We start from the raw sequence: 24,701 nt of genomic DNA, 5'->3' as shown, positions 1-24,701 counted from the left end.
CAAATCTCTTGAGAAATTATCTGGGACTTCATCCATACTATTAAAAGCAGTACAGTGATTGCTGTCATCTTTGTCTGTTTTATAATGCAGGTTAACCCACATTTCTGACTTCATTAAGGTTAACAATTGGAGTTCACTTCAACACTCTGTAATTAAGAGTTGTCACTCTTAGTTAGAAATAATTGTACTTCCATTGTGTACTGTAATACTTTAACAACTTCTCACTTAACATGGCTTCTCCATCGCAAGTGTTCACCTGCATTACAGGTCCCTTGGTGTATACTTTATTGGAAACAGCATAAAATGGGAGGATGAAATATTTACAAGAGCAAGAGCAAGTCTCTCTCCACATTGCTTGTATCTTATTTCTCTATTTTCTTCTCTCTTTCCCTCTCTCTCTTAAACAGACCAGAAGTTTTCACCTTGGTCCCCATCTCGAAAGTTCAATGAAGGCAGACGCCTCCCTCCAGCCAGGAACATGAAGGGCTTATCGGGCAGCCGTTCCCAGCACCAGATCCCTTTACCCTATGGCTTGGATTATGACCCCCACGTCCATGACCTCCACGCTCACCATGGCTCTGACTCCCGCCACTCGTCCTACCTGCTCAGCCCCACGGAGAGCTGCCCCATGGACTTCCACCACCGCTACTCGCCGCGCAGCTCCATCCACTCTGACTGCATGATGATGTCCCCTGTCATGATGCCCCCAGCTGCTGCATCTGACCACATCTCCAGCAGCACCTTCCCCAGAATGCACTACAGCTCTCAGTATTATGACTCAGCCACACGGGACGACTGCGCTGCCATCACAGCCTCTGCCACCTCCCCAGCTGTCGCTGCTGCTGCGGCCGCGGCGGCCGCCTCCTCCCATCTCTCCGGCACCAAAAGCAACCGCCTTCCTGCTAACCTGCTAGACCAGTTTGAGAAACAACTGCCACTACACCGCGATGGCTTCCACACGTTACAGTACCAGCGCACCTCCACCACCACTGAGCAACGCAGTGAGAGTCCTGGCCGCATCAGACACCTTGTTCATTCTGTCCAGAAGCTCTTCACCAAGTCCCACTCCCTGGAGGGTTCATCCAAGATGAATGGCACAAAAGGTGATATTATGGGAGGTGGAGGAGGGAGTTATCACCATCATGGCCACCACTCCACCAAACACGGTAGCAAGAGGAGCAAGAGCAAGGAACGTAAGCATCGCTCAGGCGGCTGGTGGAGCTCCGATGACAACCTGGATAGTGACAGCACCTACCGCACACCCAGTGTCATGTCGCGGCACCACGGGGAACATGTCAGCCACTGCTACCCAGATTCCATGCACAGCCACCACTTTGGAGACCTGTCACTCAAGACCTCTAAGAGTAACAATGATGTCAAGTGCTCAGCCTGCGAGAGCATGGCTATGGCACCTGAGGGCAAATTCATGAAGAGGAGCTCCTGGTCGACACTGACAGTCAGCCAGGCTAAGGAGGCCTATAGGAAGTCATCGCTTAATCTAGAGAAACCCATGATGCACTCGGACCTCAAGTCTTCATCACGGACATGTCATTACCTGCAGGTGAGTGGTGTTTTTCCTCATTTGTGTTTTGAATGGACATGTGTTCGATAACTGATGGCAATTTAAACAGTTTAAGAAATTAAAGATAGACTTTGAAACTTCGATTTTATATATTCCACTTACTATTTATACACACACACACTAATGGTGGTGCTATTTGCTCAAAAGTTAAAATATGTAGCTTTCATCCAAGCCGTTCGAAAGAATTCTCGTCACTGTTGAATAACTGTCTCTTTAGAAAGAGCTGACAAAAAAAGAGTGTTTCAAGTTTGAACTTCATTGGTACTGTAAGTTGAAAGGGCAGTAACTGCACAGAAACCCTGAACATCACCTATCTGAAAATATAACAAACAATAATTGAGATCAATATCCACTCATCCCCACCAAGGACCTTCTGAGTAAAATGAAGTGATTGATGTATTGATTAGAAATCCTGCCAGGGGAGGCCTTTCGAATTCCACCTTTCTTTCTGTTGCTCTCCTGAGGGCAATTACAGTGTCCAGTTTGAGAAACCAATATATTTAACCAGGATTCCCTTTTGTGTTGTCACCTCAGGGAGTTATTGTCTATTAAGATGAAGAGATCAATTGAGTGAATCAATGTCATGGTGGAAGACTCTGAAAATAAAAGGCGACCTGAGCTCGACTGCAAAGCAGAAAACACACAGATTAGGTCTGTTAACGAAAAATATAAACCACTCAGCTGGAGCTACTGTAGGAGGTTGCACACTAAAATGGAAATATTTGTATTATACACAGATTTTCAGGCTCCTGTCTTTGCTATCCCACTGACACATTAGGAGCATAAACTAGTTTAGCCACAGGTACTGGCTTCAAAAACACAGTCAAAAGCCAAGTGTTTGACGTTACATTTCATTTTTAATACTCAGCGCTAGCAAATGCTTTCATTCAGAGCTACTTGAAGTGAGTGCAGCATTAAAATACTGTAAGCTTGAATTCACAATTCAAATGGCTTCACATGATGGTGATTTAGGATCTATAAATAATGGCAGCATGGTGAGAGGGATTTCAGTGCCTTCTGTTATGTGAATGAAACTTAAAAAGAAGCATCATCGGGCCTTAATAACATATTTAGGGGTTAGTTGTGCTTTGGGACGTCCGCACCTTCCAAAAACACTCTTCTATTGGGAGAAGTTGGCCTGGACTCTCCTTTGAGCCCGTTATGAAATGGTCTATTGCTTGTAATCGGGCTGAGAAGAGCTGAAGTGATTGGCCATTATTAAAGCTTGCCCCAACTCCCCCTTGAAGATGATGTATGGCTTCTACTAACATTGCATTCATCCTGCTCTAGCCCTTTTCTGCTAGGATTGTACTTGTCCTCACACAATTGCTAAAAAATGCAAAAAAGATTATTGGCCACACTTGCATTTGGACCCAATTTCAGAAAACTTGACAACTGACTTATATGCACGCACTGTAATCGAATTTTACTGTCATTCCTTCTTTTACTAATGACAGTGAATGGTGCTGCTCTCACAAAAAAGCTTCTAGATGCATTGCTGTCTATGCTTGGAGAGCAAAAAAGGAGGTTGAATCTTTGCCCAGTGCATGCACTTTGATGCTATGTGGAGTGCACGACTCCACACAGACACACAAACTGCAGTTGTTTACGTGCCATGGGGACAGAAAGACTCTGTCAATACAGAGGCTCTCACAGTGGCATTTGACAAGCTTATGTGTCAGCAGGCAGAGACCCTGCAGCTGTCACATGGGCACATTCTGCACTGAGCGTGTCCACACTGAGAGCCTTATTCAGTGGAATACGTGAGGGGAGATCTGTACACAGGCGTCGTGGTCAACGCTCTGTGTGCTCATCGGATTTTTATCTGTTTGACGTGTCTGGGTCCTTTAGGTCTGTGTTCACTTGTGATGAGGAGGACAGGTCTGCGTTGTGCAAGTTGTTGACATAATCTTGATTCGGTGGGTGTCAAGTCTTCAGGCTGTAGCCTCTTAAGACAAAAGCCACTTTTGTAGGGTGAAGCTGAAGCTGAAGCTCAAACAAAATGCCTATTGAAAACTAAATATGATTGTGAAAATCTTAAATATTGTCATGAAGTAAAGTATCAGCAGGCAGACACAGATTAAGTGCAGGAAACTAAATATTCACAGCTATAAAGCATAACGTGTAAGCTCTAAAAGAGGCTCAGTGCAGAGATAATGTGCAGTGTGACAATCTTCCATAGTGATTTTACAAATTACTACTGGAACATATTTTTAAACTGACGATTCACTTAATACGTACACTGAATAAATGAATGGAATTGCTATCAATCACTTCAAGTCTAAAAAGCCAAAAATAAAAGAGCATTTTTCTTTCTACTTTTGCATTTGTTTTGCTGTCTTTCAATTATTTTTCAACATTTACAAGAGTGAATTTCACTAATTATGAGATGTCTGCAATCCCTAACCCGGCTGGGTCTCCTGTGTAAGTGAAATAGTACAAAGTGTAAATAAATAATGGCTTGGCCCAGTCCCAGGATTTTGAAGCATGTTTTGAAGGTGAGAAACGGTATTAAGTGTGCAAGTAAAGGCTATCTGTACAAGGTTTCTGCAGTATATCATCTAGCTTCAATCAATCATACATACTTGCCCTTCCTTGTCTGAAACGGAGCCAGTGCAGTATTTTCCCGTTGGTGTAATAATGAAATCTCACAGGGGATGGCAGGGGCTTTGAAAAGATTATCTAGGGGGAGAACCTTTGTCTTCTCTTGATATCTCTTTTAGAGTATGTAACATTTCTACATGTTGAGCTGGTGTCCTCCCTTTGATATACAGTGACCAGTGCAACAAATTGTGTCTCTTGGGGCACCCTGCAGTTAGAGAGTGTGTTACTGTGTTCCCAAATAAACCGACAGAACATTTACCTATAAATACATGCCAAAGATAAAATAATAATATGAACTCTCGTCAAAGGAGGCTTATAGTAACACCCTGCACTTGCTTCCTGCAGTCACAACAAGTAGGTGACTAAGCTTCAAACCCTACTTCAGACGTAAGTAGACTGCATTCAGTGTCGCAAATCACACAGAGTATCTTATCACTTCAACAACCAACAACTAACCAGCAAAAAATGCTCTGCCCGTTCTTGGAGTCAGTAGTTTTTGTGCTTTTGATGGTCTATCCCAAGGTTATCTTTGTACAAAGTATTCTCAGTGTTTAGGACTAACTAACGACGGTGTAAAGCTGACTGGCTGTGTAGCTGCCTCAGAGGCACAGCTGAACATGTTCCTTCAGGTGTAGCATTAAATGAGCACAGAAACAAAGTAATGCTAATGAGTTTGCGCGATGCTTCCATGAGTGATGGCTGCCTTGTTAACTATAGCCCCAGACGATCGATGGTCGTGCATTAGGAAGAAAATGATTCTTTAGCTTTATTGCTGTCTTTAAGCCTGATTAATTTAGTTTGCAGACAATTGCTGCATTTTATTCCATTCATGTGGGAGAGGATAAATGTATGCGTAGCCGATTAGTGAGCGTGATAGTTTTACTGATAGGTCTTTGAGGGAAGACAGAAGCAGGTCGGCTAATCTTCACGTTACCTGCCCAAGTTAGGCAGGGATGGAAAGTGCAACGTTTTGTTCTTTAAGCTGATGACACACAAAGATGACGCCTAACATCACAACATTAGCAAACTCAGTGACCATGATTCATTTCCCTACTTTGCTCATACTGGCAGCATTGCAGTGAGCCATGCTGCCCAAAAGAAGTTCATTCGTTTGGGATTCAAAGGAGAGTTCTAGTAGCATATGGTCTAAATGCTTCAGAGCCCTTTTCATCTTGACTACAAAAACATTTGGGAAAAACATCTAAGTAAAATATACTAGATTAATGATGGTGGAAAGCAATTGGCGCTATTATTAGCATCTCTAAATCTCTCTACATTTCCCCCTATGCCACCGTTCACAGAGAGGAAAATGTTCATCATTTTTATGTTGAGTGCCTTATGCTGTCAAGTTTTCACCTGTCTGCCCTGCTGAAACGGGCCGTCAGAGAGGACACTGGGTGTTGAAGGAAAGATTGAGAGGGGGAGAGACGGCCGGCAGGAGCAGATAGTGAGAACAGATGTGATAAAGAAAGCATAGCTCTTCCTCAAGGTGGATGAAAAAAGGGGGTTTATCAGCCACTCTGCTTTCTGTGAGAACAGCTCAGCGACTGTGGCAGAGAAACAGCAAAGCTATATGATTGGCTAAAGTGAGTAACTGGCAGAGCATTAAGGACAACCCTGTGCCTCGGGCTGTTGTTTCAAGAGCTAAGGCGGCTCTGTCCACTGGGACAACTGCTACAGCTGCACCGCACACTGACACAGTGTTGTACTTAGTGCACGACTGATCAATATTGTGCCAGAGCATGTAGCGTCTGACACATTGCCATCGTATATCACCATCTTCAGGACCACAAAACCTCATTGTGTCTGAGAGGAGCAGCGATTTAGATTGCATAAATAATGTGACTTGTCAATCACAATTCAATCTCCATAACAATCAGGCGACCTAAAGTGTAAGCAGGATATTCAATATGAAAATCAGGAACATTGAGGGTAATTCCTTTTCAAGAGGTCTACCTTTATTTCTGTCGCATCAACATCTAATTAAAACCCACTGGCTTGCAGTACAGGAGCACTTGGTTATGTGTAGACGTTTGTAGCAGAACACCACACAGTGTGCAGTAATTAGCACACAATCGCTTAATCACCATGTTAATCATGAGATGCTGTAATGTTAAGAACAGTCACTGTTTACAATTATTAGAATACAAATACAAAAGGCTATTTATGCTACATGATGTCATGGCTGTGATTATTTCAATGTTGATGAATGCTGTAGTAGATAATGTATGTCAAAACTATATGCTGTGCTCCTTTGGCTGTCAGTCAGAGCTAATTTTAGAGCTCATACGTTTTTTTGTATTAGCAGTGATGCTGTGCCATTAATGACAGTGTGCCGATTTAAAAGTTACAGCCCGAGCCTCAGGGGTATGATTGGCAGCCTTAGCTGTGCAAGCATAAAAATACACAAACTGCATCACCGCCAAGAGTGTGAGGGAAATTCTATTAGTGCTTTTCTACAAATCCTTGAATTAAGTATGCCCATGTTTTGATTGGCAATGTGAGTGCTATTCTCAAAGGTTGTTTCTACCCTTTTCATTCAGCTGTTTGATGATCCTGCAGATGTAAAGCAGTATTTGAGCTCCTTCCAGAAATGTGCTGATGAATCTCACATGGTGCTTCAGATTAATTTTCTTCCAAACCACAAACATGGACTCTATTAAAATAAATGAATGGAAGGATGTTATTAAAGTCATATAGCTGTGAAATGCTGACATACTGCTAACATACTGACACACACCTGGAAAACTTGATATTGATTATAATGTATCAAAAGTTCTATGTAGAAAAAAGCAATTTTTCAGACCACTAAACTGGACGCCTTTAAACAAACCTGTCAAAGTTTAGATCCTGCGCTCTTCTTTGACAACCAAGGTGTTTGGATTGTACAAAGAAACCAGAACATCTGAGGGGAAGCCATGCAAACACAGCATGCACCTTGCTGTTAAGGTCCTGCTCCAAACCCACAGCTGCACTATCCATGTACCCTTGTATATTAAACCCACAGTGCTGTACATGGCCAATTCCCTCACAGGATGCAGCGCCCCTTGTTATTACCACCCACTAGTCAAGAGAATAGAGATGGGAAAGAGCCTTCACTTACACTCCCCCACACACTTCCAGCCAGCATCAGGCTAATAAATAGCGGTTACCCAGTTTTTGTGTTTATTTCAGACAAACCGCTGTTGCTGCTGTCGGTAGTGTAAAACCCATGACTCCTGTGCATTAAAGGATTTTACTGAGAAAATCCTAGCTGACAAAGGTGTTGAAAACAGCGAATGGTAAAGCTAGCTTGAATCACTGTCACATGACAATACTGCATAATGTAACTTTAATGTTATCCAGTGATTCTACTACTCTCTCTCCCCCTTAAGAGGCTTTACATTTGTTCCAGTATGCATTGAATTTGATATGGACATTCAGAATTTGGACAGCTGAATAAGATGGCAAAATGCAAATGTACAATGTAGCAAATAGGCCGCGATTTAAGATGGCATAAAGACAGACTGCGTCTGAATGTCTCAGCACCATGGAGAGAAACAAAGCATGTGTTTAGATTCTTCAGGACCATGGACAGAGCACACTGAAACAACTTTGTCAGGGCCAAATACATAGGAAATGTGTCTGTCTGAATGAAACTAAGAGAAACAATACTTATCTAAAAATATGGATTTTTCATTTTCAAAAAATGTATAACACATGAAAACATAATTTTAATTAAAAAAAATAAATTGTCGTAATTTTTTTTTTTTAAATTATAAAATTCATTAAACAATAAGTTTAATGTTATCACTGATAATTAAACTGAAATGTGTTTCATTACCACATTACTGGAAAAAGCAATATAAATACAATATAAATTCTGAGCTGATACTGATACCAATATTTGAAATAACGATGGCCGATACTGATGTGGTCTTATTTTGTTTATTTTGTATTTGTTGGTATTTATTGCCCCTTTTTGTGCCAAGGAAACAAAGATGTCTTTATCATAAAAAATAACTGTTTCAAAGTAGTTAAGCCCTTCATCACACTACCTTTGAATGAGCACAGATTTAATCATGCACATTTATGAAACAACCTTTTAAAAACTACTTTTACAGGAAAAACTTTTTTGATAACTGCTTCAACACTGTTTTTACTATGTATACTGTATCATTATTCCCTCTCCAATATTGATTTATATTGCCATATTTGACAAAAATTACATTTGAAAACATCATGAATGTCATATTTGACCTTCGCCTGATACTTTAAGCAATAGAGCTTAAACGCATCATAACTGCAACCTCCATCAGCAGTTTGTCGCTAACAGCTAACGTTAAGTAGTTCTCCTGCCAATGTCAATTAGAGCTTAGATTCTCTGCCAGAGGCCCAGGCCGGGCCCGGTCAGATATGAGAGAGAGAGAGAGAGAGAGAGAGAGAGAGAGAGAGTTAGATATGAGAGAGAGAGAAATGGCTACAGGTTGGGGGTTGCAATTCACACATACAGAGAGAGAGAGAGAGGGGGGTGGTAGAGATAAGTGGGAGGGACAGCGGCTTTCCGTGCCTCCAAAAAATATGCCCTATTCATTCAGTGTTTACCCAACACGCTCAATACATGGACATGCAATGACAAATTGTCATTAACTTATTACGTTATAAAAAACAATGAAAATATGGACTTACCCATGTTTAAAATGACCTGTTGAAGTGAAAAAACGAGTACTGACGGGAACAGACGAGTGGAGTCGATGTTTAACCGGCGTGGAGAGCGCAGGAGAAATGCACTGCTTGTGTGGACAGTCAAGTGCCTGCGAGTATACTCGCAGGACTTCCGTGGCACTAACGCGCTCGGTGTGTCCTTAGCGTTAATTATAACAGCCAACTTATTGAAAAATGTCGGGTTTAAATCGGGCTCGGGCCCATAATTACAGTTAATTGTACGGGCCGGGCTGGTCCCGAACATAACGTGCACGGGCTCTGGCCGGGTCGGGCTGAATTAGGTATGTCCTGACACCTCAATAGTGAGTTTTCGGCACCTTTTTGTACGGAGTGCATCCCGTGGAAGATGTCTGTTTGTCCCAAACATGTTTTTTAATCGTGTCCGACAGCAGAGCAGTATTTCATTACAGTATTACAGCAGTATGCGTTGTGACACAAACGATTGATGTGACACAACAGAAATATATTGGCCCCTGCCATCGGTGAATGTCATCGCATTTGCCAATAGGCCGATGGCAGTCAACAAGGCGAATATCGGCCAGTACCAATGTTCGGCCGATTGACTGATTGAATTAATACAGTAAAATGTTACTTTGTATTGCTTTACTTCAAACACTTGCATCACACAAGTTGAGGCTCTTGCGGACATAAGCTACTTACTCCCATTGCAATGTCGGAAACCATCGGCTATCGGTCTGTCAACGATTTAGCCTCTGGGGACAACAGCCAATATTTCCGGGATTTCTGTGTAGCCAGCCGATATCTGAATAACAGTTATCTAAGCCAAGATTACTTCTTTGTGTGTCTGTCATTCTTTACAGTCCGATTTACAATCCCAGAACCCACTGGCTATCGGTCTGATGGTGATTTAGCTCATGAACAAATATTTGCATATGAATGCAGATAACCAAAAAAAAGCCAATAAAGTTCCATAGATGCTTTGGTATAAGCCATGTCACCAAAAGCAAGATATGTTTTTCATAAAAATGATACAAAGTGCCTGTTCATGGTTGCAGTTTCAGAATTTAGCTCAGAGAAACCCACTGTATGAGTCTCATGGGTGGAGTAAGGTTAACCGTTGAGCTTGTTTAAATTGGGATCCCTGGCCCAGGGGGCTGAAATAGAGGTGGAGCTTGAAACCGGGGATGTGAATCAGCTTAATTTACTGTTTAGGGAAAAACCAGCCAGAGCTTATCCCTCTACTTGTCTGATACAGTTCTCACACTCGTTTGGCTAATTGGGCCCCATTGTACTTGCAAATAATATCTCTGATGTAGTTCACTGTACAAGCCTTACATTTTGTCTATGAGCAGGACAACCCACTGTAAGATCTGTACTCCATCAGGGTTTAACAAGTCACCACAGATACTGGCTCAAATAAACAAGTAATACCACCTTATGGTTATGAATGTGAAGTATTTAAAAGCTGTGTTGTCTCCCACAGGTTCCCCAGGATGAGTGGGGTGGATACCCTGGAGAGAAGGATGACGAGATCCCGTGTCGGCGGATGCGCAGCAGTAGCTATGTCAAAGCTATGGGGGAGGTGGATGATGAAAGTGGTGACTCTGACACCAGCCCTAAGACCTCCCCACAGAAGGCCATTCGGCCTGATGCTCTCGTCCTCAAATCAGCCATGCAGAGACCCCATTTAGACTCCCAAAGGTAGGCCTGGCTGCCTTGCTTATTATGTATATGACAAAGCTATGTGTTGATTTCATTTTACCTCCTTTTTATTAAACTTCGAAAGCATTAATTGATGTTCAGGCGGTATGTTGAAAATACAGCAAAAGGACTGAATTTCCTTGTAGTTTTAGAAATTTACCTTATGGAATGGTCATTCTTTAAAATACATTATTACTAAAACCGATGGCTCAGGAATTGGTGGTTGCTTTAGGGTCAACAAAATGACCATCTTCTATCTTGAATTATTAATTTTCATATGCAAGGACTTAGATGTTGTTGCAGTGTGTGTCTTGAGTGAGTCTGTGGAGTCAGGTGTCGGACGGTTGGCTCCAGTGACTGACAAAGATGGTGGTAAATTGTACATAGACTGCACCATGAGATCAGTACAAATGGTTAGGGTTAAGCTTGTGAGAAATATCAATATCAATATTTTCCGAGCCTTTGATCAGCACCCTTAATTAGACTGGGCAATGATCAATGAGTGAATGTCAGTACTGCAATGAGACCTTTCTTTCAGCACTGTATGCGAACTACTCCACACACTTCTATAGCTGTAGTATGTTAAGGAATAAGTTAATAATGTTCGGGGAACGACCGGACTTTGAGAGAAATAGAGTTTCATGCACAACTGACTTGCACTTCAACTCCTGACTACACACCGCTGTTGTGTCTCTAAAACAAAAATTCTGTGGTAAAAATATATTCATTTTTTTAAGTAGGGGTTCAAAGGGAGAACATTCAAATAGGTTTGTCGAAATTCTAGAACTAACCTTCAATTATTGTTTTCTTTACAACCTACTTGAAATTTTAATCCACAGCCTCAGCCTTTTTGTTTCTATAAATCTGAACAATCTCGCACTGACTCACTACTTTGTTGACATGCTGTCCGAGTAAAACAGTTGTTTGCTGATGCTGTTCAGCTGTCACTGAGAGATCTGAAGAGGTTTTACATTAGTTGGTGATTCCAAGTGAAGTTGCTTGGCAACAAAATGAGAGGCCGAGTTCTGGTTATCCTTTTCTTACATTATTTTATGCATGCCTGGATGACTGTGTTAAGCTGCTATTTAGAGCTGGGGTGTACTTACTTGTTAGCTTGTTTTATAACCACATCATTAAGTTGCTCTTGAGCATTATTGTTAAGTATTCAATCAACAACTGTTTCATGTGATCAGGTAAAGTAGTGCTTTGCTGAAGGCTGCAGTACCAAATGGGTTTTGTGTTTATGACCTTTTTCATCTGCTAGTTACAATATTTGCCCAATATCTTACACAGGCAATGTTCCTCATCTTATCGCATTGTTGTTGACGAGCCTGTAGCAAAACTGTCACCTTAATACAACGTCAGACTCAAGAGAGCAGGCTTAAATGTGCTTGGCTTAGTGGATGGGTCGTTGTCACATGGAAGGGCCTACATTTAAGTTACTGACTATTGTGTTGAGGTACACCAATCAGCCAAAACATTAAAACCACTGGTGGATAAAGTGAATAATATTGATGATTTCATTACAATACAATGTTCTGCTGGGAAACCTTTGGTCCTGGCATTCATGTGGATGCCCCTTTACGCACTCCCTCCACCTTAACATTGTTACAGACCAAGTACCCCCGCTCATTGCAACAGTGCCCCAGTTGACAGTAGCCCCTCAGCAAGGCAATGCACCATGCCACACCGCCAACACTGCTCAGGAATGGCCTAAGGTATGTGACAAAGAGCTCAAGACATCAACCTTGCTTTCACATTCCCCAGATCCCAATCTGATCGAGCATCTGTGGCACCAACCAGTACACCAGAGGTCCTTTGTCCAGGCCTTGACAGGCCAGAACCAAGTCCGATCTACGGTTGGGCCTCTGACCTGTCGAGGCATGGACACAAGACCTCTGGGGGTGTCCTGTGTTGTTTGGCACCAAGGTGTTGTCGACAGATCCTTTAAATCCTGTGGGTTGCGATCTAGGGATTTTGGAGGCCAGGTCGACGCCCTGAGCTCTTAGTCATGTCCCCCGAGCGGCTCCTGAGCAGTTTTTGTGGTGTAGCATGGTGCACTGTCCTACCTGGGGGGGTGCACTGTCATCAGGGAGTGCCGTTGCCATGAGGGGGTGTATTGGTCTGTAATGGTGTTTGGGTTGATGGTGCGTGTCAAAGTGGCATCTACATGAATGGCAGGAGCCAAGGTTCCACAAAAGAGCATTGCACTGTAACAAAACAATCAATGTTATTCACTTCACCTGTCAGTGGTTTTAATGTTTTGGCTGATCGGTGTATACTGTATGATAAGAAACTTGAGGAAGAAGAGTTGTGTCTGTTCAGTGAAACAGTGAGGTGTTCAATATATTTTGTATTCACGGAAATACATATATATATATTTTCTTTTCACAATCATGGAAAAATGTAGTTGTAGTGGTACATCCAGCTATAAATACAGTTTTTGTTGGAATCGTTCAGAGGTGTTTATTCAACTTTATATTAATTTTGGAGGCTTTAGTTTGTGGCTCTGTCAATGTGTGTTAACTGCACTGTGTTGAACTAAGAGGTGTTTGTGGTATTTACTGGACACACACTGATATAAATGAGGCGGAAAGTATTTATCAATAATCATAGTATAATGTGTTGCAAATGTCTCTGCACTGGTCAAGCAGTGGTACACTACCTTTAGTTAAAGAGTAACTTATCACCAGGCTGAAAAGCAATGCCCTCTCTGGCTGACAGTTTCACGTGTTTCACCCCTGACTGGGAGTTCACCCTTACTTCACTGCAGCAAGGTGAAAAGTTAAACCGCTGGAGGTTAGTCAAGGTTTTCAGGGGGTGTTAAGTTACTCTTTAATCGTCTTCTAATCATCTCTCTGGTGACATGTATCCGTTGCCATGTAAACCAGCACAAACCACCTAATATTCCATTAAGCATATTTGTACCCAAGGGACACTATTGCTTCACCTTCACATTCCCACCAAGCTTATTGTTGCTCAGCTTGTTTTTATTCAGCCTATGGTTCTCTGTAACTGTTTTTTTCCGGACCATGTGGCTTTCAGATATAGCCAAATTCTGTGAACCTGGGGAGCCGTCATGCATTCGTCATCCCTACTTCCACTCAGTGCTCTGTGCTATTTTTGTTACCATCATCTCAGTGGGGTGCTGATCACTTGGGCTGTTGTCCACAAACAAATCAGCCCTGTTTTTTAGCCTCTGGTTGAGAATGTAATGATATCTTATCATTGCCGCTCCTAGCTCTCATTGTTTCTCTAATAAGAACCAGAGACAAGCCGTACACATGCTTTCTATAGTTTTAGGATGGAAGACTCTTTTGTCATAAAATACTACAGCAACAAGAAGCAGCCCACAGATGCTAACCAGTAGATTTGTTGAGAACAATATGATCCAGTGATGTTCCATGTGTGGCTTTTGAACTGTGCAATCGTTATCTATCCCTACCCCCTGTCCTTGTTCAGCCAGGGCTACCACTTGCAAACCACAAGAGATATGCGACCCCACCCTAGTGTCACGCTGGACCCTGCCACCTTTCACCCCCCGCCCTTCCGCTCTCGCAACCAGAGCTACATGCGCGCCGTCAGCACCCTCAGTCAGGCTAGCTGCGTCAGCCAGGTGAGTCTTAAACACATGCATCACACAGAGGCAACACCTGGAGACATTTATGAGAGCCTATGTCATGTCATTTTGTATGTAGGAACTTTGTGTAGAGGGCATTACAAAGACATAAAAAAATCCACAGGTGTTCATAGTGGAGGTCCACAGCTGATTGTTTAGTAGACATAGCCATGGCTGTCTCAACTGAAGTCAATAGACACGAATAATCTGTGCTGTTTTGGACTGAGAATTGATGATTAAACTGACAGTCTACAGCTCCAGACATAATCTAACGTGGTTTAAAGTTTTTTAAGAGATTCATGTTATAAAGAAACCTGAAATTGTATGTAATTGAGTAACTAGGATATCAGTTTCACATCAGTCAGTCTGCAATCTGATTTGGCCGAAGGATATCTGGAATAGAGCACTTAAAAACGATTCATCAATCTCCTGCTGTTGTGGCATGCCAGCTAATTAGCTAGCTTACAAAGCAGCAGTTTGTTTTGATTAACTGATCTTTTTTTGTTTGTTTTTTGCGAACTACTACTAATGATTAGTATTACAGAAACAGTAACATAATGTCTAACCTCACACACCAACCTTTTCAGCTATCTATCTTTATCATATCCTGCTATTAATCTAAACAGTTAGATTAATTTTGCAAGTCTGTTTTGGACCTCCATGGTGGCACAAGACAAGGTTAATGTGAAGACTTGTGACACAGCAAGAAACCATCCAAGAGGAGGAGAGATTTAGAAAGGTTGCGCAGTTAGCTTACTCCTGCTGGTGCTAACACAGTTAAATGATACTAGAAAAAGGTCTTACATAAAAGTGAAACCTAGTAATATGAAACAGCATGATGATGTAGACAGAGAACAGAAGAAGACATGACAGGGTAGAACATGAATTCATCTTGTATCAGCTAGAACAACTTAGAGTATTTGTAAGAGACTTGTTAAAGCTTCAAGACTGCAGTGTTTTACATGTAGTGACATACAGTATACTGTAGAGTACATCTTAGTTTGGGGATGTGTGGTGAATGGAATGTTTTATGACCCAAACTGAATATTTTTCTGATTGTTTTCTGTTGTCATCTGCCTTTTTTTCATTTGATCTTGACATTTATTCAGTTTAAGGTCGGAATGACAGTGGCATTTCCTTACGCTAACACTCCTTCATATTTGCTGTGCAAAGGGGAAGAATCAAAGTGAGAAAGAGAAAGGAAGAGGAAAAATTAAGGACTGCTATTCCTGTTTTTGTCTCTCAGGTGAGTGAGACTGAGATCAATGGCCAGTTTGAGTCAGTTTGCGAGTCCGTTTTTAGTGAAGTAGAATCCCAGGCCATGGAAGCCTTGGACCTGCCTGGTTCGTTCCGCACTCGAAGCCACAGTTACCTCCGTGCAATTCAGGCTGGTTATTCCCAAGATGACGACTGCTTGCCTTCAATGACATCCTCCACTGTCACTTCAACTCTCAGATCCACAACAGGTAAAACAATCCCCCCCCTAAATGAGAGAGGGCTTAGACTACATATCCTCATACATCCTATACATGCGCACAAACTTGACATACCTACATATGTACAGTGGGGAACCCTTGAGCTTCAGAGATGCCGGGCTGAATGATCCCAGTTATTTTTTTTTTGGAAGCTATGGTGTGCGTGTGTTTGTTTTTGCCTCTGCATACTCCCGATTGTTTAGATGGATCTGCTTGTGTGTTACTTTGCACGATTCATGCATCATTAGACAAGCTTCTAGTTGGTAACTTGTGGTGTTGCCAAGCTGTAGACTAGGATAAGGTCTGGGGGGTCGCATCAACACTGAGATGGCAACACACGCTCACGGTACACAATATTTACAACACAGCACAGCCACATTACATGGCATGCCTATGAGGAACAGGCCCTACCCTAAGCATGTTAAACTGTGGTGTTATATATGTGTTGTGCAAAGCCTGTGAGTTACTTAGGGAGGGATGAAGACAAAAACGGGCCAGGGGGTAGGGAAGCGGTAGGTTGTTGACTTATTTGTGTTGAGAGGATACAACGGACAAGCCTTCCGCCTGTCCTCCCCCTGCTCTGTTGCACCAACACATTAGCAATATGCTTTGTAACTGACCTGGTCACTGACCTCATAAAATTACAAACAAAAAAACAATCTTGTAACCAATTTAAGGTAAGTCAACAACCTCTAGAGACTAGAACACGTGCACTCACACGTGCTGGTTGCACAAAGGAACTGTTCAGTGATGGTATATATGAGTTTGAGAAATACAACTTTCGACTATTTGCAGTATTGTTGTATTGTGTTGCATGAAACTCAAGCTTTTGAGCATTGATCTCAGTCAAAATAACTAATGAACTGTATGTATAGTTTATTACAGGAACTCCTAAAGCTTCTGAATCACTGTTGTCTTCAACTGCGAGTTGCCAATTTAGCAAACTTCGCTTACATTGGTCTTTTTTTACACTACAATTAAAATATGACAGTGGACCCAGACGCAACATGTTCTGAAAACAGCACATTTTGTCTATGGTCACAAATATTTATTTGTCCTACATGCTGCATTTTTAATACAAAATGCAAAGATTTCAAGGTTTTGTGCGACACAGTGCGAGCAATATAAAATTAAGCATTTCAGGTTCTTTGTGCAAGCAGAGTCTTTGCAGTAACTCCCTCACTAAGTGCATTTGGTGTTTACCTGCAAGAGTAAAGCTATGAACCCTATTGAAACATTTTTCTTTAATTGCGTGCATTTTTAAATATTATGACCTGGATTTTCATTGTTTTTGTACACTTTTCTGTCAATTTAATATTGGAGACATTTGCACTTTTTCTCATTTTGTGGGTTTTGTTTTCTTGTGCAATCTGGACTTTTGTTTTTGGAATCCTTTCATCTTCAATTGGGTTTCCATCTACGATTTCTTCGATGTGACAGAAGTACTGAGGATAAAGGAGTGTTCTCCAATCCCACTGTCTTATTTGCTGAACTCTATTCATTTAACTCTCTGCTCCAAATCTGTCAGCTCTATACGGACTAAAACAAGCAGTTGACTGTACAATATGTTATGAAGATGTATTTTGAAGATTGGCATGATGCATCAATTACAATGTCAGATAAGGTTATAGCAACCCAGAGAAGGGTTCCCTGGATGGTGATTAATTTTATACAGTACTGTCACCTCCCAGTCAAGCTATACTGTAAGTTATATTTCTCCTTTGGTGTACTCTTTGCACTGTTCTGAGGGAATAGTGGCCTTGAAATTGAATAAAGTAACTTATCTAGGCTACCTTGGCTAAGAAAAACATTGATTCCTGGAATCATGTTTTTATGTTAGTATTCAGTACTAGTTTATAATTGAATTGTAAGCGGCTTATGAACCAAACCCCATGTGAGGCTAGTGGGCCCTTGAGTGGGGAAGGGATCCCATGATGCTCCGTAGGGCAGACGAGCAGCAAACCCCTCTCCATTTGACCATCCATCTCTTGAAGGATAACCAGGGGGAATGAACAACTGGAGGCATCAGTGATGATTGTTGCAGGTATTTTAATGTTGACACGCATACATATATCTATGTATATGTGTGTTTTTGCACTGCCTTCTCAGTAAAAACAATAGATACATAGAGTTTATATATCCATAGATGTATAGCTGGTAGAAATATCTCATTATGTTATCCTAAGTAGCAAACACGGTTCCAAACAACTCACAAAACCTCAGACACTTTGATTTCTTCTTAAAACCTTGACACCTCAGAATATTGATTAACGTGATGAATGTGATGCTGGCTTTTGTGAGTTGTTTACCATGTCTCTATTTTAAGTGTGTTTAGACCACATTGTAAGTGTAAATGTATAAGAGATGTACTTCCCAAACTTTTCGGAATGTTTTCATATGGCAACCATAAAATAGCACTGAATGTGATCGCATTGCCACTGTCTCCAATTATTTGTGAGAGCAGCATCTGTTTTTCTTTTCATGAAAATCTGACTTCTTTTAAAAAGGCCACATGTGGCAGTCTAACCCTTGGCATTGAGTCTGTCAGCTGTCTTTGACTGTGGGATTGCAGCCTCTCCCTGGTGCAGCCCCGAAGGGGGGAGTGACCCCTCCCCTCACCGGGTTACTTACTCCACATGGTCTAATCAGCCACTTTGGACCTGATATGTTCAATAGGGTTCATATCTGCTTCTTGACCCAGTGGGTTGTGATTCTTCTACCCCCCTTTACATCTTTTCTTTTGCACAAAATGGCACAAAAATAAACATTTTGATATGTTTTGAGAAAAGGGTTCTCAGAAAATGGATTCATGATCTGATAATGATTGATGTATTTCATGTTTAATTCCACTCTTTGCTGTGCTGTGCAGTGAAAAGATGGAAAGAAGCCTTGAGATGACTGAGAAGGCAGTGTAAAAACATTGTGAAAAGCCTACAGTATGTGAGTTTAATGACAATCATTGTCTTTCAAAAAAGGTGCTGTATATTCGATACTGGCTCTGGCAGGAGGGAGCTCTATTATTTAGCTGATCCATTTTGGATTCTCCATATAGTGCTACACTTGAACACCACAGAAAGTTCATCCAAAATTTGAACGATGATGAGCAACTTTCAAAAACATGTCATGAATTCCACCAACAATATACTTCAATAGTGCTAAAAAAATGGACAGTGAGTTTCTTCACACTTGTAATTTTGTGATTTTATGACACTACTCAGTTACCTCTTGGTTTTTTACAACTCTGGTTCAACTCTGTTAGTCGCATTTGAACAGCACACAAGTCAATGGTGGATGTTCATCTCTGATAAAACACTTGAATCTTTGGAACTAAACGGGAAATAACTGGGTTTGATCTTGTGTGTCTTTGGAGTTACCTGCCACTCACATACTGTATGTTTTCCATAGATATGTGTTTGTTTTCTAGTAAAGAAGCCAAATCAAATCACACTCCAGCTGTTCCTTTCACTTTGAATGTCCTTCTGTTTGCATATTCAAATTTTTCTTCCAGAGGGATATGATGTTGTGGATGGGACCTCTTTACTATGTGAAGACATGATAGAGGATGATGACGGTGCTAGCTCCTCTGCATATGTGGAGCTGGAGAGGCTGGAGAGAGAGACTGCTGCTGCTCGCAGCCAGCACAGTACTAGCTCCACTGTAACAGCCATCTCTGTCCCACCGGCATCCCCGCCTTCATACAGGGTCCCCTCTGCCTCACCTGTAGCCTCAGAGCCGCCGGTCCCTCAGGCCATTCAGGCCTTTAAAGAATCTGCTAACATGGTTGCTGCCTTCAACATGCAGTGGAAGGATGAAATCTCAGCAATGCGCTATGAACTGGCAGAGTTGCGTAGAGATGTCTGTGGGGAATTGAAGACTTTCAACAGTAACTTCTTCAACTTTACTCAGTGCTACAACATGTGGACTTTGTGCCGGGAGCCTTGCAGCGACAGCACCACACAAACAGACGACAGAGTGTCCATAGGAATCCAAGCAGGCTCAAGTTGGTCCATCCGACAAAATACAGAGGACAAGTCAGTGATGTGCCAACCAGAGCCAGCACCCTTCAGCATTATGGATTTGATGGACCCACCCCGGATTGAGATTATAGAGGGAACCCCTGAGAGCACGCCAGAGGGGTCAGGCAGTCCTGCCAGCCCACTTCCAATAGAGGATTTCCCATGGGAGATCAACAAAAAGCAAAAGCCCCAAAAGCAGCCAGACACAGTTGGCCACACAGGTGGTCACAGAAGCGCTAGTCTAGAACTGTGGAGCAGGAAGTACACCAGTGGGCCCATGTCATATCTGTCTATGTCATTCTAATCATTCCCATTCTGCGCATTCTGTAAAATGAGATGAGAAAGCCAGGGCAAAAACCCGATATTTACCAGGAAATGCAGGGCTGAGATGTTGGTAGATGTCCCTTTACTCTATGCAGACACAGAGTCTGTCATCTCTTGAACAGGTTACAATGTTGTTCAAGCAATCTTTTAACAAGTGTCTTGCTTAGCCATGGAATAAAAGAGAATGACTTTGTTTTACACCAGAATGAGGTGACAAAGAATGTGAGAGAGAATGTGGCTGATGTTCAGATCCTCAAGTGCCAACAAGTGCAGCATCATCTTCCCTCCGCTGTCTTAAATGCCCAACCTTCAGAGTAAAAGTCAATTCAAGTTAATATGATTGGAAACCTGAGGGTCATTTAATGATAAATCCTAATAATCAGCCATTGTGAGGTGAGGCATACGTTGGTCTGTTTCTGCAAATGAATAGCTCATGTTCATTCCAGTTTCTCTTCCTGTAGAAACATTCTCTTAAGCACCTGAGTATACTGAAAAAATACTGTGAATAACTTTATAAACCCTAGTTTTTTAATGAATGCATTAAAGATAAATACATTATTTATGAATATATTGATATATAATTTACTTTTTAGTTATTCTAATCAAAGCATTCCTTTGCCATGGCCTTCATCCATTTTGTAGCCAGTTCCAGTTGAAATGGGCATTTTGAAAATTTCCAACCTACAAGTTTTCTCAATGGCGAACTGGTGAACCACAGCGCATAGAGAAGTAACTGTAAAAATATGACAAACAGCAGATAGCGCTGACAAAAACTTAGAATAAAATTTGTGAAAGCTTAATCCTCTGGAATACTGTATGGATGACACTGTCTCAAGGCTTTGTGGACTTAGTCCCTGGCTAAAATTGTTTACGACGAATCATTTGTTACTGACTTTTAAGTCTGACAGCATGTGGAGAGAAAATGGTAAGGGAGGTTCGCAGTGAAAGAGAAGTATGAATGTATCGGCTTCAGTTCATTCTTGCACAAACTGCATTCATGTTCAAACTCTGTATATGTATATAAATGTATCATTTTGTACATAGAGAAACTTATATTCAATACTTGTACTGTTTGCAGTTATAAACATACTCATTTCTGACAGCGCTGAGAGGGGTATAGTAGTAATTGTGGTTCTAAACCAAACATAGCACTTTTTTCAGTCTTCAAGGTCTGTCTTCATTTATTTCATCATGTTCATCCTCCAGCTGTTTGTGCACCTCATAAGGAAGTTGGTAGTTCATACCAGTGTTTCAACTATTGTTTTTCGTGCAGTGGTGACTGGAGGTTCTTAAATGTTTGGTTAGGTAGCTTATCTATCCTTTCTTTTTCTTTTTTAAATGGAAAAGGTTTGACAAATACTGAGTTGAAATTGTTTTGGTAAATTATGTTAAGAGATTCTGATTAAATTCTACCATATTCACCTTTTTTAAATGCCACATTTTTCTAGTAATGGTGGACTTTTTCATGCTGGGGTGGTTCATCACTGCTGAAAGATAACAGAGAAACATTGGTCCCTATAAGTAGACAATCAGAGCCACTGAGGGCCTCTACCTCTCTGACATGTCCCCAGAGGTGCAGTATAGTACCACTGAATGTACTAACACCGCCTCACTAGTGATGGCTTAGCTGGGCTCCTGTCAAACCTTAATGGGTGGGAGCCCTCAATCATCTGCTATATTTGGCCAATTGCTCATTTTGTCTGTTACTCATAAAATAATATTTGCTCATTAGCCACTGGCATTCCCCTCAACCACTCATCTGGTCCATTGTCACACTGTATCTACATGGCGTACCAAAGTTACTGTAATACTGTGGCCCATGGAACTGAGGCCAGCAACAAACATCTCCAAACTTGACAGCACTTATCTTTGGACGATCTCTGCAGCACAGGACCATGGGAAGCCTGTATGTATCAGACCCCTGACTGAAATGTGAACCTTTCAAAAGGACTTAAATAAAGGAGAGGCATCATCTCTCACTTTATAAAGAGAGTGGATCTTCTTCCCCCTTTGCACGACCAAAAGACAATACTTGCAGAAAAAGTGGCATTTTGAAAAGATGATATTTATACACAGGTTGTATAAGAGGTAAGAACAAAACTAAAGTTGAAGCCACAGAAGAAAAAAAGGGAAGACATTTCCTTTCGAGTTACTGCAGTAGCTCTGCCCCACACACCTGTTACGGTAACTCATTAAACCTGAGCTTAAAAGCCTAGCTACATGACTCATTTGCCTTGATAATCTAATATATGTGTTACAGAGGAACACTATATTAAAACATGTTTTGCTAGTAATCTATGGCAGCAACTTCATAACTCATAACTTGAGGTTTTGGTACAACGAATAATAGGTAAGAAATAAGTTCAAATGTATTGTTGCCATTCTACACTATTTGCAATACAGAACATTAATTTTCAAAACTTATAACCTATTTATTGTTGTTATAAACCCAAACAAACCCAATTTTGAGTTTTTCATCACAGACCAGCCAAAGGCTGGGTTAGCATAAATCATAAATGATTTCAGCGAAAGGCATATGACTGTGACAACATTTAGCCTATAACCATTTTATTATATGATATATATATATATATATATATATATATATACAGTATATATGAAAAAAAATCTTTGGAAAGGCTTGTATTCATATTTTTGCTTTTTGAATGAGTAAGAGGGGATTGCAGTGGCATTCCTTACTTACATCTTTTCCCATTGTTTGGGGAATGCAAACTAATTTAAAGGTGCTGAAGACTGGCCAATCGTGATGTCTCCAATCTACATTCATTCATTCTATGCAAGTTGTTTGTTCTTTGTTGTATTTTTACATCATCTAAATATTTGCAGTTCTAGATATTAGGTGTTTATGTTTAGCTTTCATGCAAGTCATCAATGCCGCAAACAGAATGATGTTTTCAGAAAATAGTGGTGGCTCTTTATCTTTTTTTTTTATTTTAAAAAGATTTATTTTATTGAGTTGTTTTTGCATGAGCCACGGGCCACACTAAAGGTTGTTTTAGTGTTTCCTGGCAGGCAGACAGTTGATTCATTCACATTTCTCCCATTTTAGCTTATATGTATACTAGAATCAAAGAGTTTGTTGGTGAGATTCTTGAAATTCCTGCTTAGTGGTAGCATCCGTGTGCTTTGTGACATCATGAACAAAAGAAACGAACAATCGTAAGTGCATCACGCATTGTCAATTTATTTACGGACTACAGCAAAATTAGAAAACAAAGCCTGTGACAATATAATTGGAAATGCTGTACAAATGCTTAACATTCTTCTAAATTTATATCCAATTGAACTGCAAACTGGTGATTGACTGATCCCAAGGAACTCACCCACGCTATAAATAAGTTTAATCAAGTGTGTCATTATCATTTCACCATTTAGCCCAAAGAAATGACCCTTCCCTTAAAACAAGTTGAAATGTAGCAAAAATACAGACACTGATCTAAGTATTATTTTAAAAAAATATATACATGAAAGATGTACATTTAACAAAGACTAAAGAGGAAAAAGACAAAGGGTATTTACAATTATTTTTTAACCATGCAACCATATTTTGTGTAATGAAATATATAATTATTTGTAAGAAATGTCTATCTTCTATGTTACAGTATGTAGTCAATTACCCCATGAGTTTTTGTTTACATTTTGTTGTCATCCAGAGATCTGATGCAACAACTGTGCCAACTCTGTGACGTTCAGCTATTAGGACAAAGGTTTTTGGATGGAATCTGATCTCACCTGAACCTGTAACACTGCTTGAATATAAATCCTTTTCTACCCCTATGTTCTCTTCCTGCATTTATTCAAGGTTTCGTGGAGAAAACATACTGCTCTGTTTTGCATCAATCATGTTGCAATTTTCAGGGATCTCAGACTGCATTGTTTAGTGAATCAGACTTTGTCAAAGTTATTAAGCACCTTTTGAACACCATAGTTTAGCCTGCATTTGTTAGCTTATGCTTATTTTGTTCAAAGAATGAAACCAGTATGTGATACTTTTGTTTTCTTTTTGTTTTGCTTATTGTGGTGTTTCTTGTGAATTTTCATTTTCAACTTTTATTGGCCTTATGTATTTTTCATAAATTGATATAAAACAATGGATTAAAATGTTTATCATGTTTATGTTTATGATAATTTAAATGGAAAAATGGGGGTCATAGCTTTACAATGGCATCCAAAGATGAAACTAACTTAAAGCATAAGTAGTATATTTTGTGTCCATAGTTAGTATCTGCACACTTAAACACACCGCAAATACACAGCATGGGCCAGACACAGTGTCTTTTACTTTGACCCTCTCAATTTGCATTGCTTTTCTACTAAGCTATCACCTTTTTCTTTTTGTTTGTTCGTTTTATTTTCCTGTTTTCCCCCATTTTAGGCGCCCGTAGCTTAGCTGGGGGGCGTAGAGAGTACGGTAGGTCTGGTAGGGAACCGCTTTATTATATCTTTTTTATATGTTGTTAATACAGTTTTTCATACATTTTGTCTGACTCATTAACATTTTCCACTAAAATAAGATATATCATAAGTTGAAAATGCTGTCATACTCACAAAGTATGTATAATACATTTAAATGTTTTTCATCTGTTTCCACATTGAATCCAGTGGAATTTACGAGACTACGTACCAGTACTGGATAATGAATTCATCAAACCGAAAGAACTGAACTAAGAAATCAGTTGACTACTGTCCCACAT

General features: G+C 40.7%; 1 protein-coding gene across 1 annotated transcript in view; it reads left to right on the top strand.

The window, feature by feature from the left end:
* LOC126398338 (disks large-associated protein 2-like) overlaps window positions 1-24,701 on the top strand; it is a 116,201-nt gene that overhangs the window by 62,701 nt on the left and 28,799 nt on the right. Inside the window, exons 2-6 of the mRNA XM_050057575.1 lie at window positions 408-1,561; window positions 10,335-10,552; window positions 14,015-14,168; window positions 15,418-15,637; window positions 24,383-24,418. Of these exons, the coding sequence (XP_049913532.1) occupies window positions 479-1,561; window positions 10,335-10,552; window positions 14,015-14,168; window positions 15,418-15,637; window positions 24,383-24,418 (1,711 nt within the window). The 5' untranslated portion in view covers window positions 408-478. The remainder of the gene's footprint in view (window positions 1-407; window positions 1,562-10,334; window positions 10,553-14,014; window positions 14,169-15,417; window positions 15,638-24,382; window positions 24,419-24,701) is intronic.

This window comes from Epinephelus moara, chromosome 12 (genome assembly GCF_006386435.1).
Source record: "Epinephelus moara isolate mb chromosome 12, YSFRI_EMoa_1.0, whole genome shotgun sequence".
Classification (NCBI taxonomy): Eukaryota; Metazoa; Chordata; class Actinopteri; order Perciformes; family Serranidae; genus Epinephelus; species Epinephelus moara.
The sequence above is the reverse complement of the archived record's forward strand: the minus strand, read 5'-3'. Positions and strand labels throughout refer to the sequence as shown.